We start from the raw sequence: 22,851 nt of genomic DNA, 5'->3' as shown, positions 1-22,851 counted from the left end.
CATCCAGAAAGCTTTGGCCAAGTCCAGAAGGGTACAGACTTAGCAGTGTTAGCTTAAGTTTGTACAGTGTTAGTTGGAAATGCCAAATTTACTTGGGATATCTGGTTTTTATTATTATGTTTGATTACTTTCTGAAACAGTGTGTGCTGTAAAAGTGCATTAAGGAAACTTATTGAGTATTTGGATAAGTTTTAAGCAATTAGACTAGTGGATCTGCAAACAATTTACTTTTTTATTATTGGGCTGTCTCTTTTGCCACTGGTAATGAAGAATGAGCTTGCCATGCCAGGGTTGATTGAACTGACGTGTCTGCATCTGACCAAAAATGCTTTTCCTCTGTGGAATTTACAAGCTTTTGGCTGTATGTAGCATGGTGTAGGAAATTTCACAGGTATATGTGCTATTGCATAGAGACACACTTTTAGGTTATGGTGAAGTGGAGAAAGGCTTCACAGAAGTCAAAGTTGCCTCATACCATAGAAGGAGCTGGAGTTCTTTTGAAAATACTATGTTCTTCAGTGAAGCCTGCCTAAATGAGCTCTGCACTTTGCCCAGAAGGCTGAAGGTTGGGCTGTTTTGAAATCCGCTGACTTGAGTCAGGTGCTTCCACCTAAAACACTCCTTTCTGAGCTGTAGCATTCCAGGGACTGTCAAACCAGTAATTTAACTGATCACACAAATGCAGAAAAGCTGGAAGAGCTCCTGCCGTTGAATTTCTACTCCTCTGGAGGATGTTTTAATTCAAAACATATGTTGTAAATGAACCAGAAGTTAGTTACATCTGGAGAAAAAAGTGAAAAAGTGACTTTTTTTGGCTAGAAGGGTAGCCTCCTGCAGATGTGAGAGATTTTCTGTGTGGTGCTGCTAGGGAAGGCAGCACTGCTGCTGAGATGTTCAGATTGTCTCAGAATGCCCCAGCATCATCCTCTGAGTGTTGGAGCTTGGTTAGGAACATGGGTAAATTGAGTATGAAATGTTCCTGCCCATTGTGCTGTGACGAGCTACTGGCTGACCTTTCAGCAAATTTTGTGCTTCAGTTGTTGAGTGTGAGCCAGTAGAAAACAAAGCTGGGTGCAAGCTCTCTGCATGGCATGCTGTGCAAGGGCAGGGGGACAGGACACCTGCCTGTAAGCTCTGTCTCTCTTTGAATGCTTTTGGAAGGATGCGGTGGGTGGAGAGAGAACATCTTTGAACCTCTCTAATGCTGAGATCCATGTGGCCACAGGATGATGTTTTCCAATGTTTGCTAGGCCATCCATAGTTTAGGAAGGTATTAATTAGCTTGACACTGGAACTTTTGAAAATAAGAACTGGGGTATCCTTCTGCTATGGCACTCAGATTCACCCATGGCAGTAGCCTGGAGTACCTGCTGACACAAAGCTGTGGGCCTTGGAGAGGAGATTATCATAAAAAAAAGTAGGAAAAAGGTACCCAAACTCCTTCCTTCTGCCTTATGCATGCTAGGAAGTATGTAACTCTCCAGAAACAGCTCCAGGATATTCAATTGTGTCAAGAATTAATTTGTGTGCCATGTCTAGAGTCTGAATTCATGTACCCAAATTAGATTGTTGTTTTATAAAATGCCCTGTTAATATAATCTAAGAGACATTCCTAGGATAGAGACCTGGTCCTGCTGAGATCTTACTGGCTCTGTGCAATTGAATAACAGTAAGTGTGATTTAAGTTATGCTTCATGCTGTCCTGTCTGAAGTAGTTGGTGAATTAAGAATGTGCTCAGGTCTTGGTGCTGACTTGAAAAATATTTGATGTGTTTGCAGGAGGTGGGCCATGAGTCTGAGTTAGTGAAATTTAGAGCATAAAGTTAGGATTTCCTTTAGTTACTGAACAGCTAAAACCACTTTGTGTCCTTTTGGTTGATGTCCGTGCTGTTTTGTCAAAGGCTTGTGTATAATTAAGGCATGATACATATAGCTAAAGAGAATCTTTTTGTCTTGTTTGCAGCTCAAACACAAGTATTTCCCTTGTTAGACAGAAACTGCTATTGTAGAGTGCCACAAACACTTGTAATGTAATATTAAACAGCTCATACAGCTTTCCTTTGAATTATATAGGCTTTGTTTACCCATGCCCATTGATGTGGTGTACACCTGGGTGAACGGCACAGATGTGGAACTGATCAAAGAATTGCAACAGGTCAGGGAACAGATGGAGGAAGAACAGAAAATAATGAGGTAATAATCTTAGATATTTTCCCTTTAACTGACAGCAGCAATCTAATGCTGTACTAGTTTTCTTAGTTGTTATTTTTCCCATGTTACTCGACATGAAAATTAAAAGCTCATTTTCTCACTTGTTCATTTGATTATTCCCAAAACCTTGTTTCAGTTCTACTTTTAGCTGCCAAGTACTGTCTAATTAGAAAATTATTTAAGATAAGCATAATAATTAAGGTTGTCCTGTCATGAATTTGTAAAATGCCATGTGGAAAACTGTGTGTTGTGTATGTCCTTTTGTATTGATTTCTATAACAGTTTGTAAATAATAATAAAACTATGCCGGAAATATATAACCTCCCTTCATCCCTTTTTTCTCTCCCCATCCCCCTGGTCTTTCTTTTTATAATAGGCTTCATAAAATCTGAAACATGTTTCTTAAGTTCTTGTTTTTAGATTAGTTAGATTCATAGTCTGACAAATCCTGAAACTGAGAAATGGGAAATAATTTATGCATGTTATAAAGGTATGAGTTGACCTTTATCTGTGGAAGCAAAGACATGTACTGCTGCATTTTTTGTTGTAGATTGTGCTATAGAGTTCTGCAAAATTACTGATCTAAGCCTTCAAACGCAGGTTGTTGCAGTTACCTTAGATTATGTCTTGTGACCATTTATTTAGTTTTTGATAAGCAATTCTGCTTACATTTAATCTGTTTTGGCCAGTAAATATGCTCAATGGAAGGACAAGTCTGTGTTTTAAGGGTTATAATAATTTAGTTCAGAATAACGAGAAGTCCACAAGTCAGTGGATTGATCTGATTTTTGGCATGCTGTGTCTTGCAGTTAGGGTTCAAATGGCAGTATGATCTCAAGGCAAATTCTTGATTTTTTTTTTGTTTTGTTTTTTTGTTTTTGTTTTTGTTTTTTTTGTTACCTAAACACTGGAAATATTAGAACTTTAAATTCATTGACCTTAAACATACACAGTCTCTGCTCTGAAATCTTTCATATTTATGCTAATATTTTCCTAGCAGCTCATATAGCTAATATTAGTTGGTTTAGCTTTGTCATCACTCATGCTATGATTCCTGTTTCAGGAAGGGAAAAACACGTGATTATTTCTGTAACACTGATTTGGAAAGTTGAGATTAAGCTTATGAATAAAACTGGTGTCTATACCATGTTTGCTGTCTGGAGGGACACCTGCTTCCCTCCCATGTAGACCATTTTTTTCATGTTCTTTGAAATCAATGAGCACTGCTATAAAAAGAGCTGTTTCAGAGACCTTATCAGAATATTTATGTTAGGCAAAACAATGAAGTCAACCTAGTTTCAGGTCACTTCGTTCTGGTTTCTTACCAGTGTTTTTCACTTTTGTTAAGTAAGCTAATAACCTAATAAAAACCCAATAAATTCCTGTTACCAGAAGGAGTCCTGTTGCTAAAATTCTCAGCACAGCCATGAATTTTTGAGTTCCACACTGCACGTGAGCAGTGAAGGGCACGTGTCAGTCTGTACTCACCTTGGTAAGGCCAATGGCAAGGCCTTGGCAGCTTTTTATCTGGGTTATTGGTGCTTTGACAACGTGTCCCTGACTCAATTAACAATCTGCAATTAGACTCATTGACAGAAACACTGTCAATTCAGTGTTACTTAATATCCTTGTTTTAACTTTGTAATAGGGAAATCCTTGGAAAGAATGCAACAGAACCAACAAAGAAGAGGTGAGTTTTTGGGATTTTTGGTTGTAAATTGGAATAATTTATATTCTACTCATTGTTAGCTGAAAGGAGATGCTGGCTGGGGGGGGAATGGTTTCATTTTCTATAGCCTATGCAGGCTTTCCTGTGTCACTTCAAGAGCTGACAGCATGATAATATATTTGCTGAATAAAAGTAATGTTATTGTGACATATATGAATGAACTTCCGATAACAGTTTATGGAGTTTGGAATATCCTGTCACTGTTTAGGGTTAGCTCCTGTTCTGAGTATGAAAAAAATTTTCATGCTTTTGAATTATAAAACTCCAGGTACATATGCAATAATTCAATGGTGCTTTCACCTGCCATTTGTATACGTGGCACTGCAAAAAATGTCTGTAGAGGGTCCATGCCTCTTGTGGCTCTACTGCCAGGAAGCAGCAGGACCTGGTCTGTCCCAGTCATTTAACTTGGTCCTTTTGTTATTTAGAGATTTTTCTATAAGGTCTCTTCCATGGGCAGACTTGGAAATCTTGCAAACTTTAGGAAAAACAGTTAGGGGAATGAACGAAACACTACTAGTAAAATATTTGCCTTCTGCAGGAAAATAAGCATGCTCATCAATAATTTCCCCTTGCCACAACAAATGTTACAATTAATCAGATTTTACAAAAAAATTTCCCATTGCATCCAAGATTGATTTTTATTTTCAGTTTTCTAGTGGTGTTAAATATGCCTTTGGTATTTTGCTGTAGTGAGAAGCAGCTGGAGTGTTTGCTGACACACTGCATCAAAGTGCCCATGCTTGTCCTGGATCCTGCACTGCCTGCCAACGTCACACTGAAAGACCTGCCGTCCGTTCATCCTGCTTTACAAGCTGCTAACAATATGTTCTTTGTAGCAAAACCAAAAAATCCTTCCACCAATGTGACTGTAATTGTTTTTGATAGCCCTAAGGACGGTAAGAAGCTCTTTGTCAGATTCCATCCAGTTTTCTAGAGCAAGTTTTTTAAGCTGCTGTGAATTAATTTTGGTTTTTTTTTTTTTATTTTTCCTCCAGTACTGACTTTGATGCTGATTTTCTGTTTGACTTTAGCAAGTCATTCAGTATCTTTCTTGCCCTCAAACTGTTTCTCTAAATGATGACATTAATGATACTGTTTGCTTACTTCCCAGACAACTGATTACAGATGATTAGAGTTCTGTGCTTTAGAAAGCTATTGCAAAACAGGTTTGATATCTGAATATCTGTGTTGCTATGATAATCTCAAGAGGCTGGGGTTTAGGCTGAGGAAGATTAGTCTTAGAAATCCTCTTTTAATTGCTGTGAAGTCTAGTTTGAATAATGTGCAGTAAGTTCTGCCCTTGTTCAAAGGATTGGCAACTGTAAAACAATAATTCGTGTGTTTAACATCTTAGGTCTTAGAGCAGATACGAGTTTCATATATTTTGTTTAATGTGTAGTGCCTGACCACTAGTACAACCACTGTTCTTTATTTTACCACCAAGAATTATTTACTATTTGTTAAAATAACTTTTCACACTATAAATACTCAAATATATTTAATTTGCAAAAGTATTTCTTCGTTACTATAATACAGAAAAGAAGTGACTTTATACTGGAAGAAGTTTTTGATTTGCAATTTTATGTATTCTAGTTGAAGCTGCCCATTCTGGAATGTTAAAAGACAACAGCAAACAGATAGCATGGAGGGGTTACTTGGTATGTACTTTGACAATCTGTTGATTAGCTTTTGTATGTGTTAAGCATTCTGTACGTTTTTAGAAAGTTTCTGTGCTATTCTCTTTTCATAACTCACATGTAATAAAAAGTGAAAGCTCTCAGAGCAACCCTTATTGTTATGTGATATATTCTGCCTTTAAAATGGTCTTTATAACCTGTTTTCTTGTTTTCAGACTACAGACAAAGAAGTTCCAGGTCTGGTACTAATGCAAGACTTGGCCTTTCTTAGTGGATTTCCAGCTACATTCAAAGAAACAAACCAGCTACGAACAAAACTGCCAGAGAGCCTGGCCTCTAAAGTAAAACTGGTAAGGCTCTGGAGGAAAGAGTGCCTTAGTTCTACTGGTCTTTTGGAATGGCTCAGTTACAGAATCTCACACACCTTGGAGCCTTAGGATATTTCTGAGAGTAATCTGGGGTATTTTGTGTGTTTCTTCCTTGAGTAGTGAAGAGTAGCAAATAGTGACTCAGAGTTGCCTGCAAAAGACCAATTGTCTATTCCGTGACTGCATGGTCTTAGGCATTACATTTACTAGCCTGCAGCTGATTAAAAGGCAGCCTTATCAGTTTCTCTCAGCCATTTGCTGGAGGCTGTTTTCTTGCTGTAGGATTTTGGATCACTAGCTTGTTTAATGTGACAGAATTTTGTTTATGTAGCTTCTTAGCTTTTTTCTTCCCTCTTAGAGCTCTTAACAGTAACAGCACTGAACGCTGCATTTCTCTCTGCCATGTGCTCTGTAGGGTCTTAAACAAGTGGCACTTTGGCTGACCCAGCTGCAAGGCAGCAGAAGACAACTTGTGTGACTGCCATTTAGTGCCTTCTGTTCTCCCCTGCTATTTGGACACCTGTTACAGTAAGGTTTAATGGATAGGTGGAACTTTAAGAAATTTGTTAAAATCACTAGCTTTGTACTGGAGAGAGTGTGATTCATGGGGTGAAAAGGAGTGAGGCCAGGGAGTTGGTGGAAGAGAAGTTAGCAGGGGTAATGGGATGGCAGTAATTTGTTTTCATTAGTCTGATATACACCTGTAATATGGGCTAGTTCACTTTATGGCTTGTTCTTAGTGCTCAAATGAACATGAAGTCCTTTCCCCTTTTCTTTTGTTTTTTTCTTTTGGTAGGCTGGCCTAACAACTCATGTACTCTGTTGCAGAAATTATCTTGTGTAATTCCTTTCCTAGGCTGGTCACACTCCAATATAATGCAATCTGAAATTCTTTCTTGTCTCAACTTGTGTTAGATGACTTGGAGCCTTGCTAATGGCAGAAACTTTGCAAAGTAAACACATTTGTACCTCTCTTGTACATGCCCTAAAACAGATTAAAGAGAGCGTTTTTAAGCACTTATTGAAGCTTAAATAGGTATTTTCTTTTGACTTTGCATCTCTAGTGTCACAGCAGTTAAATAACAGAAGATATTCATATGGTTCATTGCTGTCCAGATGAACATAAATGCTGCATCTCTGGGGTGTCTTAGATATGTTTCCCATCTCCTTGTGTGTCCTTATGGAAGTGACATCCTGTGCCTATTACCTTTTTATATGATTTTTTCTTACCCTGTCTTAGTTGTGGTTTTAATTTGTCATCAGTCATGTGTCATCTATTTGTGCTGGTTCCCTTTTCCTTGAGGTGTTATCTGTGTGTAAATGTTGCCACTGTGATTGTTCCTAAGAGCTCCTCTTCTGCAATTTGGTTAGGCAAATATAAACACTGTTTATATATACAGATATAAATTGTGCTTATCTGTATAAACACAATTTTTTTCTCAGGTATCCACAATATTCTGTGGTTTTCTTTCCAGTCATCTTTGCTGTCTGTGTTTCTTTTCGTGGTGGATGCTTTAGAACAATTAGATCAGGATTATTATACCCTGTGTGGTCAGTGAATTCTTTCTCAGACAGTCCTCTATTCTTGATAGCAGCAATTCATGTATGTAATGAAGAAGAAACATATGTATGTGAAGGTAGGAAATGTTTTATTTTCATGCATCCAAGTGTGGATGTGGTTATTTCCATAGAAGCCTTTGGTAGGTTCTGAGCTCAGAGTCAGTTCTTCTTTCAGTGGATATGGTATGTAGGCAGTAATGATAAACACAGCCAAGTGGGTTTTCTTCTTACCAAAGGGAGATGCTAGGTTAATGCTACAATTAAGTAGAAAAAAAGGTTGATTATTTACAGTCTCTACTGACATTTGCAGCAATTCCTCTCTTGTTATGGTTTCGGGAATCTGTGAGGTGATGTGAGATGCTTGGTAGAGAAGAAGAAAGTTGCACCTGTGCTTGAACTAGACTTTTATGTCATAGATGCCTTTTGATGTTTAATGGATTTCTGTGTGCTTTAAGTGGCTTACTTCAACACCACAAGTAAAGAAATAATAATAATAATAAAAGCTTTGAACAATGCTGCTGTTAGAAGGGAAGAAAGGTGAGAAAGGAAGGAGTGTAGTTATTGGTGCATTTGTGTTGTATGTTCATAGTGTTATTTTGGTTGGATTGCTTTAGTTTGGTTGAAATAACTTCTAAACCCAAGGAAGACCAAAACTTGTTCATCTAGACCAGATAGTTCTGAAAATCTAAATATCTGAGCAAAGCAGCTGAGCTCAACTAGAGGTGACTAAAATGTGAAGATTCATGATATCGTGGATCTATTTTCAAGGTGGATTCTGCCTGTTAAGATTTTTTTTGTACTTGTGACCTGCACTGTAATGTAATGATAGGGAAGTTTATTTCAAGATAAAAGTTGAGTGGCAGTGTGTCTGCTGGTCACGTTTGTTGTTGTAGGTCGTGTGTTATGACAGATGAAATTGAAAGTGATATTTGATAGCTTTTTATTGTCCATGTGTTCTTAACTGAGTGTTAGAAAGCCACTAGATGGAGGTGTTACTCTGGTTGTACAGCTGATGGCTGCTGAGCTGTTTCTTTAAGACCTTACCTATATGTGAAGAACAACCGAATATTTCATTTTCACTTCCCCCCTGCCCCCAACCTTAAATACATTTCTGAAGGAGACTATTATTCAGCCTGAAGAGATGCTTGTAACTTTAAAACTACATTTGTTTAAGGACTTGATTTGTTTGCTTTTGGGTTTTTTGAGGCTGTCATGCTAACAGTTCTTCACTGAAATTGTACAGACTAGTGTACAAAATTTTTTGAGAAAGTTGATTTCTCCTTCAAGATTTAATATCCTGATTACTTCAAGGACAAACTAAGAGCTTGTAGCTCTTCCTCTTTCCAAAATATCATCTCCTTTAATCCACATGCACACACACATACATACTATAGCCACGTTATGTTAGAAACTTGGGGATGTCTTAATGACCTTGTTTTGCTAATGGAAATAAATCCACATGGGAAACTGCAGGCAGAGTGTTGGATGTTTTCTGTCCTCACTGGAGCATGCCAGGTTTGGGATCCTTACTGCTGCTCATCAATGTTTCTGGAGCAAACAGGTGGCTCCAGGAGATGGTGTTGTGATCACACAGATGTAGCAAGTAAGCTTTGTAGAAAAAAAAAAAACCCTAAGGCATTGCATTAACTCAGAAATGACCCTCCTACTATGTCATCCTAAAAAGACCACATGAAACATTTGTAGAGACAATAGTGGTTTATATTTGTAAAGCTTTTTGTAACTCTTCAGCATATGCTTCCTTTCCCTTGCTATGTAGGCATATGAGTTTTCCCAATATCCACACTGGAGTGGGAAAAGGGGAGCTTCTTATTTCCTTAATAGTCAGCTTTCATTAAGAAGATAAGGTATAATAATTTAAGGACTGGTTAGGAATCTAAGTCCCACCTCAGAAAAAAAAAAAATGTTCTTGAGGTCCCTTACCTTGAGAAAGTGGAAATGAAGGTGTTTACTTCTGCATGGGGTGTCTGAGCTCATCTGGCTCCTAGTCTAGTAAGTTAGGAGTGAAACATGCAGGATCCATGCTGGAGAACATGCATTTCATGCTCCCTGGTGGAGATAATGCAGTTTTCCTGTCTCGTTTTCAAGTGTGTGGTAAAAATGTGTCCCAGTGGTGGTCTGGGTGTGTGCCTGCAAGGTGTGTTCTCAGCCCACCTGCGTTAGCAGAGGCTCACCTGGTCTCACTGACTCTCTGCATCTACCTTCTTGTTCTTCTGTTTTGACAATGCCTTTGGATCTGCTGACCTGCTATGGCAGGATGAAGATGTTGTCTGGAAGGTAATATTTTATAGGAATGGGTAATTGTATCCATCCCTACAGAGAGGAGGTTGATAGCTGTGAGACGTTAAAAAATCTGCCAGGAGACAATTTCATTTTGCATGTATCAGCAAAAAATGCTTGGAGCAGAACTTGAAATTTATTAGAATCTAATTAGTTATTTCACCAGAAAACTTCAGTGTAGATCTAACTTTATTGATAGCCTGCTTAGGAAAAGACTGGTTTCTTCAAAAGGTATTACTGGAAAAAAAACCCACTTTAATGTAATAAAAATGACCTATTCAGTGCAGGGGTTAGCTAAACTCTGATGCTGAGAAATGGAACATGTTTTTCCACTGCTTCCTGTATGTGCTTGGAATATTAAGAAATTTAATTAAGAACTACAGCATATATACTATGTTAGTGGCGGGTAAGTGTTTGTAATAAATCTAAGTAGGAGTTTGTAGTACAGGTGCTTATTTTGCCTCGTTTGGGAACAAGTTAAAAAGAAACTAAATGTTCTCACATGCTTTCAAAGCTCTAGCATGGTAATATTTTTGGTTTGTTTTATATATGATTTACAAGAGAGATTCTAAGGGACTGTGTGACACTGTTGTATTGCTAAATAAAGCACATACCCAGTGCTGGCAGCTTTGCAATCTGCAGCATTTCAATGCCGATATTTTTGGAGGTTGCTGCCTGAAGTCCGTAACTATACCTCAGCCATTCAGCTACTGAAGCCATCCTTTCCACCCATAGGTTCAAATGATTCCCTGGAAGGTCTGAGATTTATCAGATTTTTCTAATGACAGGCCTCATAAGTCAGATTGAAAGATCTCAAATAGCATATGAGTCAAAGCATCAACAGCTTTGAAATGTCACAAGTGGAACAGCTGGTCTTGCTAAGGGAAGGGCTGCTAACTCTGGGACAAGTGTTGTTTTAAAATGAGCAGAAAGGATCAGATTTAATAAAAAAATATAACCCTTAGAGTTGCTACGATGGGAACTGTGATGTTTTTGCTTTTTTTGAACGTGATTATTCAAATTTGGTAGCTTATAAATGGTAGTTTCACTGAAAATTTGGTAGACGTGGTTGTCTTATGTTGCCTGAAGGAACAAAAATTAAGCATAGTATCAAATATTAATGATTAACTGTTTATTCTTAATTAGACTGTTGAATGCATGCTCTTGGAAAATCAAAGTGCAGTCCTGCTTTTAGCTTGATTGGGTCTGCTCATCTGACTTTGTATGGTAAACACAGCATTTATTTGGTTATGCCATATTCCTAGGGAGCTGCTTTGATGCCCTGTGATCTGTAAACTATACTCACTGTTAGGGTGTGTAGTGCAAGCCCCTGATCCTGTCCATTATGAGATCTGATATACAGACTTACTGGTGGCAGGAGATAAAAACAGCCAACAGATCAAACAGTCCACAACTAAGAAATGACCTTAGCAGCGTACTGGCAAGCAGCACTAAGGACTTGGAGACCCACATGGATTAGCTCTGGAGCCCTTTATATCTCAGATTTCGTAGCTGTAGGTTGAACTAACTGTAAACCATTCTGAACGTTTCACGCTTCTGACAGTGACGATACATCAGTGCCCTAATTTTCTGGGAAGATCATTCCTTGTTTAAGATGGGGGAAGTAAAAAGGACACTCCTTTCTGTCACATAATAAAGTGTTGATAAACAAGAATTTTGTTATTGGAGTGACGGAGAGTGGATAGGGAATTACTATTGATTTACTCCCGAAATATTTGAAACATGAAAAGGTTTACCATTGCTGGATCATTGTGTAAAGAGACATTTATTTTGCAAAGTGAAAATTAAGCATAGATTTGTATCCTTAAATGTCTTTTTTTAGTTTCCATTTTACTACTTCTTTTTGTGTTTTTATGAAATTGTAGCTCTTTAAAAACAGTGCTTACCAGTCATTCTTTAAGTAACTCTAGGAAAAATAATACAACAAAAAGATGGAAGAGTGCTGCTGAAGTTGTTTTCTCTGCTTGTATAGTTGCAGCTCTATTCAGAAGCCAGTGTGGCTCTCTTGCAACTGAATAACCCCAAGGGCTTCCAAGAACTGAGCAAGCAAGCAAAGAAGAACATGACTATAGATGGGAAAGAACTGATGCTTAATCCTGCGTATTTGCTGTGGGACCTTAGCTCTGTCAGTCAGGTGGGTAAATTCTCTTACAGCAGGAAAATACTGCAACATTTCAAAACTGCAAGTAGAGGCTAACTAGTCAATGACAAGAACATGGGATTTTTTTCCAGAAGCTTGGAAGTATTAAGAATCAAATATTTATTAGCTTGTAAGAAGACACCACAAGAACACTGTCCAGTTCACAAATCAATGGGAAAGAAGGATCAAACAGTGTGATACTTAATTTAAATTTTCATGTTCCTCTACTAAGTGAAAAATGTTGCCCTCTGCATATATTCTGATAAAGCTGTGTGTAGTTAAGTCCTGAAAGGCTTAGCTGATCCTGACTGGCAGATAAGCAGGCCTCTTTTGTGGGGAGAGAAAGGGTTTTTTTAACAAGCATGAGTCTTTTTCCCAATACATTTCCTAAACATTTTTTGCTTTGCAGCATCATTTATGCTGAGCAAGTGCTAATGGCTTCTCTTTCAAAAATCAATGTTGAAGTCCTGAAATACAGATGTCTGTAAGGAAAAGAGGTTTACTTTAAATGCCTTTAATACAATGAAGGATGTTTGGTTTAATAACAGGAATCCTATTAAATAACAAGGTGTCTGTTTCAAGATAAGATATTCTGTAATCTTCGTTTTTTTTCCTCCTGCTGGAATTTAATTTTTAACAGTAAATGTCATGTGGCATGGTTAGTGTGTCCTGAAAAGCTTGCAGTCTGTCTTCATATCCTGTGACCTGGACTTTTGGGGAATCCTTCCTGGTTAATACCAATCCTCAGCTCAAACTTTATATTTCCCCATGTTGAAATTAGGGTTAATTTTGTGAATGGGTACTTAGCCAATGGCTGCTGGTGCTGCTAAAATGTTTTCAGTCATCACTCTTCTGTGAATGTGAAAGCTGCATTACTGTACATATTAGAAAACTTATGTGCAGGGTGTAGAATCTGCAGTGAAAATGATAATTATTAAACATTCAGCTATTTTCTTGAGTTTTCTGTTCCATTTGGGCTTTAGAAAAGTTCCTTTTAGGCAGCCTTATTTGTTGGTTTTAGGAGAGGTCATTAAGCTCTCATAAAAGTGAAAAGAAACATGTTCCAGTGTCCTAAACCAAATTTTGTTACTTAACTAATAAATTTCTAGCTGAACCGGTTTCTATTTAATAAAAATATATGGAAACATTTAGCTAAGTTCTGTTAATTTTATCCTGCTTAAATTCTTTAAAATAATAGAGCAGGGGATAATTGAAGAGCATCTATATCATGACACTTCCAGTAAATCTATATTAGGTGCCATTTATATACAGCTCATGATGCAACATAGGTGGAACAGGATTTCTGAAAGGTGATGTTACTGGTTTGAAATGCAGGAGGGGGAGTTTTTGATGCTTCATTCTTCAAGAACTTTCAGCATGGTCAGCAGACATCCTAATGATACCAGGTGCTCAGCCAATGATATCAGAACACTGTATTGTTCACCTTGATAATTCGGAAGAATATGATTCTTTGTAAGAATAATAGTTATTATCAACGTACTTTTTGGTTTTGAATTTCTAAGTCCTGAAGTGCTTATGCACCCATATGCCAAAGCACACTGTCCTTACCTAGCTGGACCAGAACCTTGGTGTTCTATTTAAAATTTAAGAAAAGATTTTTTTCTTTTTGTAGTCCAAGCAGGATGAAGACGTTTCTGCCAGCCGCTTCGAGGACAACGAAGAGCTGCGGTACTCCTTGCGATCGATAGAGAGACACGCCCCTTGGGTACGGCACATCTTCATCGTCACCAACGGGCAGATTCCTTCCTGGCTTAACCTGGATAACCCTCGCATAACTATAGTGACACATCAGGTAAAATTCAACAAAACTAGCACTGTGAAAGGGCCAGCAAAGATATCCTGTTTGATTTGAAATGCAGTTGTCCTCTTGCAGCAAAAGGCTGCATTTATTTGGAAGAAGTGACAGCCTCTTCCCTCTCTTACCCAGGGTTTTATCGTGTATGTCCTTATATTTGGGCTGAGCAGATAGCTGAATATAAATCAACCCTGTATTTAGTACACTCTTCCAAATATTGAGGCTTCAGCTAACACATACCCATGTCTAATTTCCTTACAGAGTCTATTTATAAAAAGCTGGGGAGAAGAAAATGTATCTGAATCTATAAACAGCCTCTCAGAACCAGTAATAACCTAATAAGCTTGTGTTGAGACAGGATGGATTACAATTACTGGAACTGGGAAGATGGATACAAAAAAAGTAGCTATGCGTTCTCAAAATGTTATTTAAAAAGAGAAGAAGAATCCTTCAAACTTCCTGAATAAGTGAAACCAAATTCTCTAATAGCATATTACAAATTGAGGAGTAATTTTGGTATCTGGACATGCCATAGGAATTCTGCACAACCGAAGTGCTAAAGAGATACTTATTCAACTTGTTCTGCTGTCTGCTGGTGAAGTTACTTGAAAAAGATGGAGCAATCCTGACTTTCTGAATGCTGCAAGAGGTTCAGTTTGCTAGAAATTTTGTGCAGCTGAAATTATTGAGAATTATAAATGTGTACTCTCAGCCTGGTCCAGTACTCGCTGAAAGAGGAGTGTGTGAAAGTATGTGACTTTGTGAGCAATCATGTGCTGTTTCTTAGTTAAGCAGAAGAACTGAAAATGGTTTTGTGTGGGGGAAAAAAGCGATATTCAGGTATTTTTTTCTCTGCTTTAATATCTTTTTTTCTTTTGTAACTATCCTTATTCTTGATAATTTTTTTTCAGTAGATAAGTATCAAGTATTTGTGTGCCTGACTGAAACAGTTTTTGGTTGTTGGGGATTTTCTTGTTTTAGGAAATATTTCAGAATGTGAGTCACTTGCCTACCTTCAGTTCACCAGCTATTGAAAGTCATATTCATCGTATCAGTGGCCTTTCTCAGAAGTTTATTTATCTCAATGATGATGTTATGTTTGGGAAGGATGTTTGGCCTGATGATTTTTACAGTCACTCTAAAGGTCAAAAGGTAAGCCATTATGACAAGATATTATAGCAGAAGTAGAATTTTTCTACTCTAATGATAAAAGTCAAAGGAATGCTACTTTGAAAGGGAGAGCAGTAACTCCCCCTTTTATTTCTAAGAGTTGATTGTTCTTAACTAGAGAACTGTTGGCCAAGGTTCAGGGTGTGGAAGGCTCTTCTCTGTACTCATATGTATGCTGTGTTTGTAGGATTACTTTTTCCTGTTCACGTCTACGTTTGGGTGGTTATAATGGTTCCTCTGTCAGGATTCACTTTAGTTTCAGTGTTATTCTCTAATTCTCTTACTTCCTGTTGGAGCACTGGTAAGACTGATGTGGTGTTTGGCAGTTGCCAGTCTTCCTTCCTTGCAATTTTTTTTTGTGGGAAATACTCAAAACTAACAAGAATTGTCTTTTCTGTGGGAATGACATTTGAACCAGTCCTAATATTGAGGTTTACCATTAATTGCCTCCGTTCAGACACCCATAATATCTTTGCCCAATCTGTATATAATCATATATACTATATACTATATATATATATAAATAAAGTAATTTAGTCTTTCAACAAACCCATTACCAACAACTGGGGTTTAAGCAAGGAAAGCAGGCTGGAGAAACATTAGCAATAGTTATGCATAAACACTCTGGCTGCCAGCAGGGTTTTCATCCATTAGCTTGATCTACAAGAATGACATGGAGGAAAAAATTGAGGGTTTATGTATTATTCTTTCTATTAAAGCAGCAGGTACACAAGACACCAGAGACCAATGAATTAAACATTTTATGCAGGCAGATGTGCCACTTGCACACAAATTACAGAAGGGTTGGGCAAAAGGAGTTTAAGCTACATTAAAATAACTGTTTCAGTACCTGGGGATGTTAGGAGGCTTTTAGTTGTTTTAAATCTTTAAGGATGGAGGCATATAATGCAAAACCATATTGTTACAACATTTGTATTGTTCTTTAGTTATTTATCCCAGTTATGATGATGAAGTCAGCTTAGGTGCAGGGTTGTTTTTGATAACTTGATCAGCAAGTGTTACTGTAGGAAAATGTGCTGCTAAAATCTTGAAACAATAAATTCTAAAGGAAAATTTGTGGGGGTTTTAATGCCTCCTCAGTTGAAAGGACACACACATGCACACTTTTTTATCCTGCCAATTCTTAGGATTATTTAAGTCATAGAGGATGAGATGCTTCAGGGATTATGTTCAACATGTGCTGCTTATCTCATGACTGGTTAGTAATGAAGAAACATTTTGAATCAGGAGAATGAGTGAACTGCAGAGCTATTTAAGAGTTTAGTTTCACCCTTCCTATCTGACAAAAGAGAAGATATTCATTTTAATTGGAATATGGTTTGCAGAAGTAGATTTGGGAAGTCTTGCTTTCCATTTCTGCCTGTTGCTTCTTTGTTGCATGGCCTTGGGTATTCTTCTGTTCTTCCTTTCCCTTTGAAAGGGATGGCATTTACTTCACAGACAATGAGGTTTAAATTCTATTTGCCAAGTTCTGTGAAATCTTAAGGCCCTGCACACAGGGAGACATTATTGTAAGTCTCCATATTCAAAGAAACAAGCTCAGTTGACTTGTATTTGCCAGTCCTTGTCTCAGACTTTAATGTTGTTTCAGGTGTACTTGACTTGGCCTGTGCCAAACTGTGCTGAGGGATGTCCTGGCTCGTGGATAAAAGATGGTTACTGTGATAAAGCCTGTAATAACTCAGCATGTGATTGGGATGGAGGCGATTGCATCGGTAAGACAGCAATGTTGGATTTAGGAAAACTGAGCTGTTTGTTTTTCCTGACAGGAATAATTCTGTAATTTGTCTTTTTCATATAACTGCAGTATTTGCCTCCTTTAGTAGTTAAAAAAAAAATTACTTAGAGATTAAAACCTTATTTCTGGCAAAATACAAATTTTTATGGAGAATGACAGGAAATTATAGGATAATGTTTCTTTAGGTATCAAATTTGACTAGCTGAATGGAGGGGTTTTGAAATTCAAATTATTATATATTAATATACAGCATTATATACTTGGTCTCATAATCCATGCAATGATTTGTGAAGCTGCACTATTAGTTCCTAGATCAAATTTTCAGGACTGCAGTGTAATAAAACAAAGTGGTACTTCCAGATTGAGGAAGCGATGCTTTTCTAGAAGACTGCAAAGTCAAGACTGCAAGCACAAGGAGTAGTAAATCTGTTTTCTGCATGTATTTTTGAAGTTAAGACAAAATATATTGGCACTTTGGATAACCTTTCCACTTGATTCCTAAGCTTCTACACTGAGTGTAAAACCTATAGTAGGCACAAACTCTCACAAGTCTAGTTAGGATTTGCCCCTTTTTAATTTCATTGATGATTATTTAGTCTTCAGTCTAGCTTTAACATGGTGGCCTTTAATGTGCCTTTCTTCAGTTATTTGAAATTCCTACTTCTGGTGGGTTTATTTATTTTTTTTTCTCCTTTCTCTAGGTAACAGTGGGAGTAATCGCTATGTTGCTGGTGGAGGTGCAGTTGGAGGTATTGGGAATGGCCCACCATGGCAGTTTGGAGCAGGAATAAGTGGTGTTTCATACTGTAACCAAGGCTGTGCTAATTCCTGGCTAGCAGACAAATTCTGTGACCAGGCCTGCAATGTCCTCTCATGTGGATTTGATGCTGGTGACTGTGGCCAGGGTATGTAAAAAGCATTGCTGATGAACTTCCTATGGGGATTCTCTCGTATTGCCTGACCTTTCCTGGTTCGTCATTACTCTCAGACTGGGCTGAGATGTCCTGTACAAGCATCTTTACCTGACTAAGGACACTTGAATTGATGAGGCCTGTAGCAGTTACGAAGTTTCAAGAACCTCTCTGATGCTGGCTGTGTGAGTTCAAGTCTGGCTCTGGGCTCTTGCAAAAGGCTGCTTTCAGTCACAAGTGAACTTGTCTGAAGTTCATTTGGATTTGAAAGATTAGCAAGGAGTAAATAAAATGATTTAAAGTGCTGTCTGCTATATGCAGGAGAAGATTTTGCCTGTTTGCAAGAGCAGAGGCTCCCCTGCATTTCAGCTGGGACAAATGTGTTTCTGGTGATTCTGTTGCTAGTGGTGTGGTTTTGTTCATCTGGGAGGTGGCAGATAATCTGTGTTCTGCTGTGGGAGGAAGAAGTTCCTTTCAGCCTATCTGATTTTGAAAATTTCAAATCAAGATGCAGCACTGTAGCAATGAACTCCAGCTGTTGTAACATTACTCTCTTAAAGGTGGCAAAAATGTAATAGGGGCAAGTTGCTTATGACTGATACGTAATTTTAAGTGACATGATAATAAAACACTTTAGGCTCTTCAGGTAGAGATTGAAAGAGTGATGGATTATACTGGCTTTTAGAATTAGCATGGGAATGTCTAGTAGCATTACATATCTGAGTATGTTCTAGTCATCCATTACTGAAGATAAGTGAGCAAGAAGCTGGAAACTAGAGTAAGTGTTTTTTCACAAAACTGTCTCCCTGTTAATGTAGTGACTGTAGCTGGGCATATTAGTATTAAAAAGAGTGAAAGATAAATGTTATGCTGAAAATTGACAGAAATTTGTTTTGTTTCTTGTTTGAGTTTTGGTTTTTTTTTTTCCTAGATCACTTTGAAGAGATGTACAAGGTGATGCTTCAGCTTAATCAGACCTACTATGTTATTCCCAAAGGTGAATGTCTCCCCTACTTCAGCTTCAGTGAAATAGCCAAGAAAGGAATTGAGGGTTCATACAGTGATAATCCAATTATCCGACATGCTTCAGTTGCTAACAAATGGAAAACTATCCACCTAATCATGCATAGTGGCATGAACACAACTGTGATCTATTTTAACCTTACATTCCTAAGTAAAAATGATGAAGAGTTTAAAATGCAAATAGCTGTTGAAGTCGATACTAGGGAGGAACCAAAACAGAACACAACTTCCATACAAAAATCTGACTCTGATTTTAAAAGTGTAACTTCAGTACCAGAAGCTGAAATGATATTTGAGGATATTCCAGAAGAAAAACGGTTTCCAAGAGTCAGGAGACGTAGAAATGGCACAAAAGAAAGTGTACCTGAAGAGTTGATAATCCCATCAGTAAATGTGTCTCTTCTTCCTAAAGATGTTCAACTAGCACTGCAGAAACTGGACTTAAAACTACTAAATGGTGATATAACTCAGAAAGGATATAACCTATCCAAGGTTGCTCTCCTGAAACCTTTCCACTTTTTAAGCACAGCAAAGAGTATTGTAGGCCTGGAAAAAAAGGGCATGCGTAATCATTCAGAAGATCAGAAGAACCAGAGCAGCTGGGAGAAGCCTTTTAAAGGTGTAAATGATGGCAGAATAAAAAGAGTAAAAGCAAAGGAAGAAGTTCCTTCCAGGCTTATGGGAGCAAAGGGGACTGTTGTGACAATGAGGACAAATAAACACATTTATAAAGTACAGCCTAAAGCCACACTTCCCTCCCAAAGCATGGGGAAAAAAAATGAAACTCGAGAAAAAGTATTGAATGCACTCATATTAAGGGAAACACAGAAATCAAAACATGCTGGGACTTTTGATACTGGAGAAGACACGCAGGGAATGGAAAGAATAAAAGAGCATGAGCAGGTGGATGCAAATATGAAGGAGGGGCCAGTGGGAAGAAAATTACAGTCTTATGCTGGAAGTTACCAAGGCTTTTTGCCATGGGAGAAAAAGAAGTATTTCCAAGACCTGCTTGATGTGAGTATCTTAATCATTTCTTACTGGAATAGTTGCACCTTTCTGCATTTATTGGAATATTGTTAATATGATTTATACATTTGAAATGTGCTTTGCCTTTGAAGGCAAATGCTGGGATTTTTTTTTTTTTTGTAAGATACTTTTCACATAAAATGTGACTTGTTTATGATCTGGGCCTCTCTTAGCTAAAGGTAAAAAGCCAAATAACTATTTTTGTTCTCTTTATACTACCTTTTCTTGTTCAAATTCATTTTTTGTTTGTTGTATGTTGCCACAGGGCTGTTGCTCAGACACATAGCACTATAACAGAGAGGTTAAATTTTGCTTTGATTGCATTTATGCAATTAATGGATTTAGTTTATGTTTAAAAAATGCAGAAAACAGGTATAATGATAAATAATTAAATTCTAAAAGTTAAATTAAAAGTCTGCAAAGAAACTGCTTATCTAGATTGTGTCAAGAAGATGTGTAGGAAATTTCCTCTTTTTCCATCCAAAGCATTTTGGCAGTTTTGAAAAGCTTTAGAAGAGAAGATACTGTGCTTCAGTTGGTAGCAGCTGCTTTGCCCTCTTTCACATAGAAAAGGGCTATGTTTTAAAAAGACTATCTCTCTCTGTTCACCTGAGATTGAATTCTGCATGAAGAATCTTTATATTCTTAGGATTTCAATTTATCAAATATGGATGAATAATCTGCAAAGAAAGGCAGTATTACAATTAAATCTGATGACAAATAGGGCCCTAAGTGTGTTTGAGGTGTCAGAGAACAAATATTAAGGAAGCCTTTTATAGAGTAGTTTACCTCAAAGTATGAAAGCTTAAAGGAAGTTTCTTTTATTTCTTTTTAAAGGAAGATCTAACAGATATGAAGAAAGATATTTTAAAAATTCTCTTCCCAGTTTCAGATATGGAAAGAGTTGGCAGCTGGCTGAAATATCATTTTTTCTGCATGTCTAGTGTTTTCTGACTTTTTCAGTAATGTAACCTAGATTTATGCCTGTCCTGCTCTTTAGGAAGAAGAGTCATTGCTCAAACAAATGTCATACTTTACTGAAGGTAAACATTTTGGAAGGCAGCTGAAAGATACATTTGCTGATTCCCTTCGATACGTCAATAAGCTGTTAAACAGCAAGTTTGGATTTACATCTCGTAAAGTCCCTGCTCATATGCCTCACATGATTGACCGTACTGTAATGCAAGAGCTCCAGGATATGTGAGTGTGGTTTTGCTTGGAATAATGTAAAACTGGGAAATTCTACTTTTCTGTTGCTTTGCTGTAGCCATTTCCAGTGTGTTAATGGCTACTCATAAAAATTATATTTTGGGAAAGGAAATGAGAAATTTATTACAACATGATAGTTGGGATACAATGACATTTTTGAGGCACTTTTGAAATTCTGGATAAGAATTTATTTTTAGGTAAGAAATATTTTCTTCAACAAATTAGGATGCTAAATGAGTTTTCATTCTTATCTAGGTTTCCTGAGGAGTTTGACAAGACATCATTTCACAAAGTGCGTCACTCTGAAGATATGCAGTTTGCTTTTTCATATTTCTACTATCTTATGAGTGCAGTTCAGCCACTGAACATTTCTCAGATCTTTGATGAGGTTGATACAGACCAGTCTGGCATCTTGTCTGACCGAGAGATTCGCACACTGGCCACGAGGATCCATGAGCTACCATTAAGTTTGCAGGTACTCTTTCCTTGATGATGAACTTTTAGAACAACTTCAGTTTTAAAGTCCAAAATGGTTACAATAAAACTAGTCAACTTCTATCCTTGCTTGTAGCGTCAGTAACATTTGGCAATTTTTAAATAGTACCTGGAAAATATAGCATTGTGTTCTAATTATCATTGTTAGGTTGTTTTTTCTGTGGAGTCTGTGATTAAACTGAGTTCTAGCAGCTTCAGAAAAATGGCTCACTGCTGTCTGAGTTCAAGAAAACAGTGTGAGTTTGTAAAAAAAAAAAAATTCTCTGCCAATAGTTGGATCCTGCTGTGTTTACTGTAGTTTTTGCGCATAGTAAAAGATACTTCTTGTCCTGAGGAACTTGTGGCCTGAAGAACTGAGAAAAAGGACAGCAAGGAAGTCATACTAGTAAACAGTATGGATAATGTACAAAGACTCATGCTTCTGTTCTTCCAGCAACCTCATAAAGAGAGACATGGTTTTTGTAGAACTTGCATTCTTAAACATACAGGTAGAGAACAAAGTGTGCTGGTTTTTCTTTACAGAGAGGAAATGACACAAACCCAATGAAACAATTTGTGACACAGGGCTCAAAATTGTTGGCGTAGTCAGAACACAGTCCTTCTTTAGTGCATTCCTGGCCTGTACCTTACTCAGAAAATCTTCCTGTCCTTGCAGTTAACTCTTCTGTTTGTTTGCCTGATTTGGGATTTAATGTGCCACTGTTGATTTGGGAACTCTGTACCGTCCTGAAATTATTAGCAAAGATGTGCTTTTAATTTTAAATGAAAATGACATTGTCATACCTTATCTGGTCTCAATTAAACTCTGTACTGAGCATTTGCTTTACTTTATAGGGAGTCCCACTGACTTAGCAGTTACTGAATATTAAGTCTTCTTCTGTGGACAGTAGCATGGAAATTTATGCAGTTAACATTAAATACATTTGTGCACCCTGCGTTTTTTAAATGTTTTTTCCCCCTTTTCTTTCTGTTAGGATTTGACGGGTCTAGAACAAATGCTAATAAATTGCTCTAAGGCTCTCCCTGCCAACATCACTCAGATCCATGTTATTCCTCCAACTCAGGAAGCATATTACGATCCAAATCTGGTAAGAAATACTGATCTTAAAAGGTGCTTATTTTCTTTCCTGAGTATGTATTTACTTTACTTTAAAAGCTGGTTTGATTTCTAGAAGGAAAGTATAAACAGAAATTACTACTTTGTGTGTACATGAAGTAAGTGTTACAAAATGAAAATTTTGCAGGCTGCTTCCTAACTTACTAACCCTTAATTTTCTTTAAAAGCAGAGAAAAGCTGAAATTTAGGATGTTATTATAATTGGGATTTAAAAAGTTATCCTTGTTAAGAAAATTTACTGTTGCGAACCAAAAAGACAGTAAGCCCAGTACCTCTCTGACTAGAACTTCCTGATAAGTCTTTATCTGAATTATAACCCATGTATTCAGAAACACCCTAAAATCCAAAAATCTCT

At 37.4% G+C, this 22,851-nt stretch overlaps 1 protein-coding gene across 2 annotated transcripts in view; it reads left to right on the top strand.

The window, feature by feature from the left end:
• GNPTAB (N-acetylglucosamine-1-phosphate transferase subunits alpha and beta) overlaps positions 1-22,851 on the top strand; it is a 38,477-nt gene that overhangs the window by 8,066 nt on the left and 7,560 nt on the right. For both annotated transcript variants that reach the window (XM_038155800.1, XM_038155801.1), the window contains exons 3-16: positions 2,074-2,193; positions 3,860-3,901; positions 4,634-4,839; positions 5,537-5,601; positions 5,796-5,930; positions 11,800-11,961; positions 13,601-13,780; positions 14,765-14,935; positions 16,566-16,689; positions 17,414-17,617; positions 18,555-19,663; positions 20,676-20,875; positions 21,140-21,359; positions 22,354-22,467. In XM_038155800.1, coding sequence (XP_038011728.1) covers positions 2,074-2,193; positions 3,860-3,901; positions 4,634-4,839; positions 5,537-5,601; positions 5,796-5,930; positions 11,800-11,961; positions 13,601-13,780; positions 14,765-14,935; positions 16,566-16,689; positions 17,414-17,617; positions 18,555-19,663; positions 20,676-20,875; positions 21,140-21,359; positions 22,354-22,467 — 3,052 coding nt within the window. The remainder of the gene's footprint in view (positions 1-2,073; positions 2,194-3,859; positions 3,902-4,633; positions 4,840-5,536; positions 5,602-5,795; positions 5,931-11,799; positions 11,962-13,600; positions 13,781-14,764; positions 14,936-16,565; positions 16,690-17,413; positions 17,618-18,554; positions 19,664-20,675; positions 20,876-21,139; positions 21,360-22,353; positions 22,468-22,851) is intronic.

This window comes from Motacilla alba, chromosome 1A (genome assembly GCF_015832195.1).
Source record: "Motacilla alba alba isolate MOTALB_02 chromosome 1A, Motacilla_alba_V1.0_pri, whole genome shotgun sequence".
Lineage (NCBI taxonomy): Eukaryota > Metazoa > Chordata > Aves > Passeriformes > Motacillidae > Motacilla > Motacilla alba.
The sequence above is the reverse complement of the archived record's forward strand: the minus strand, read 5'-3'. Positions and strand labels throughout refer to the sequence as shown.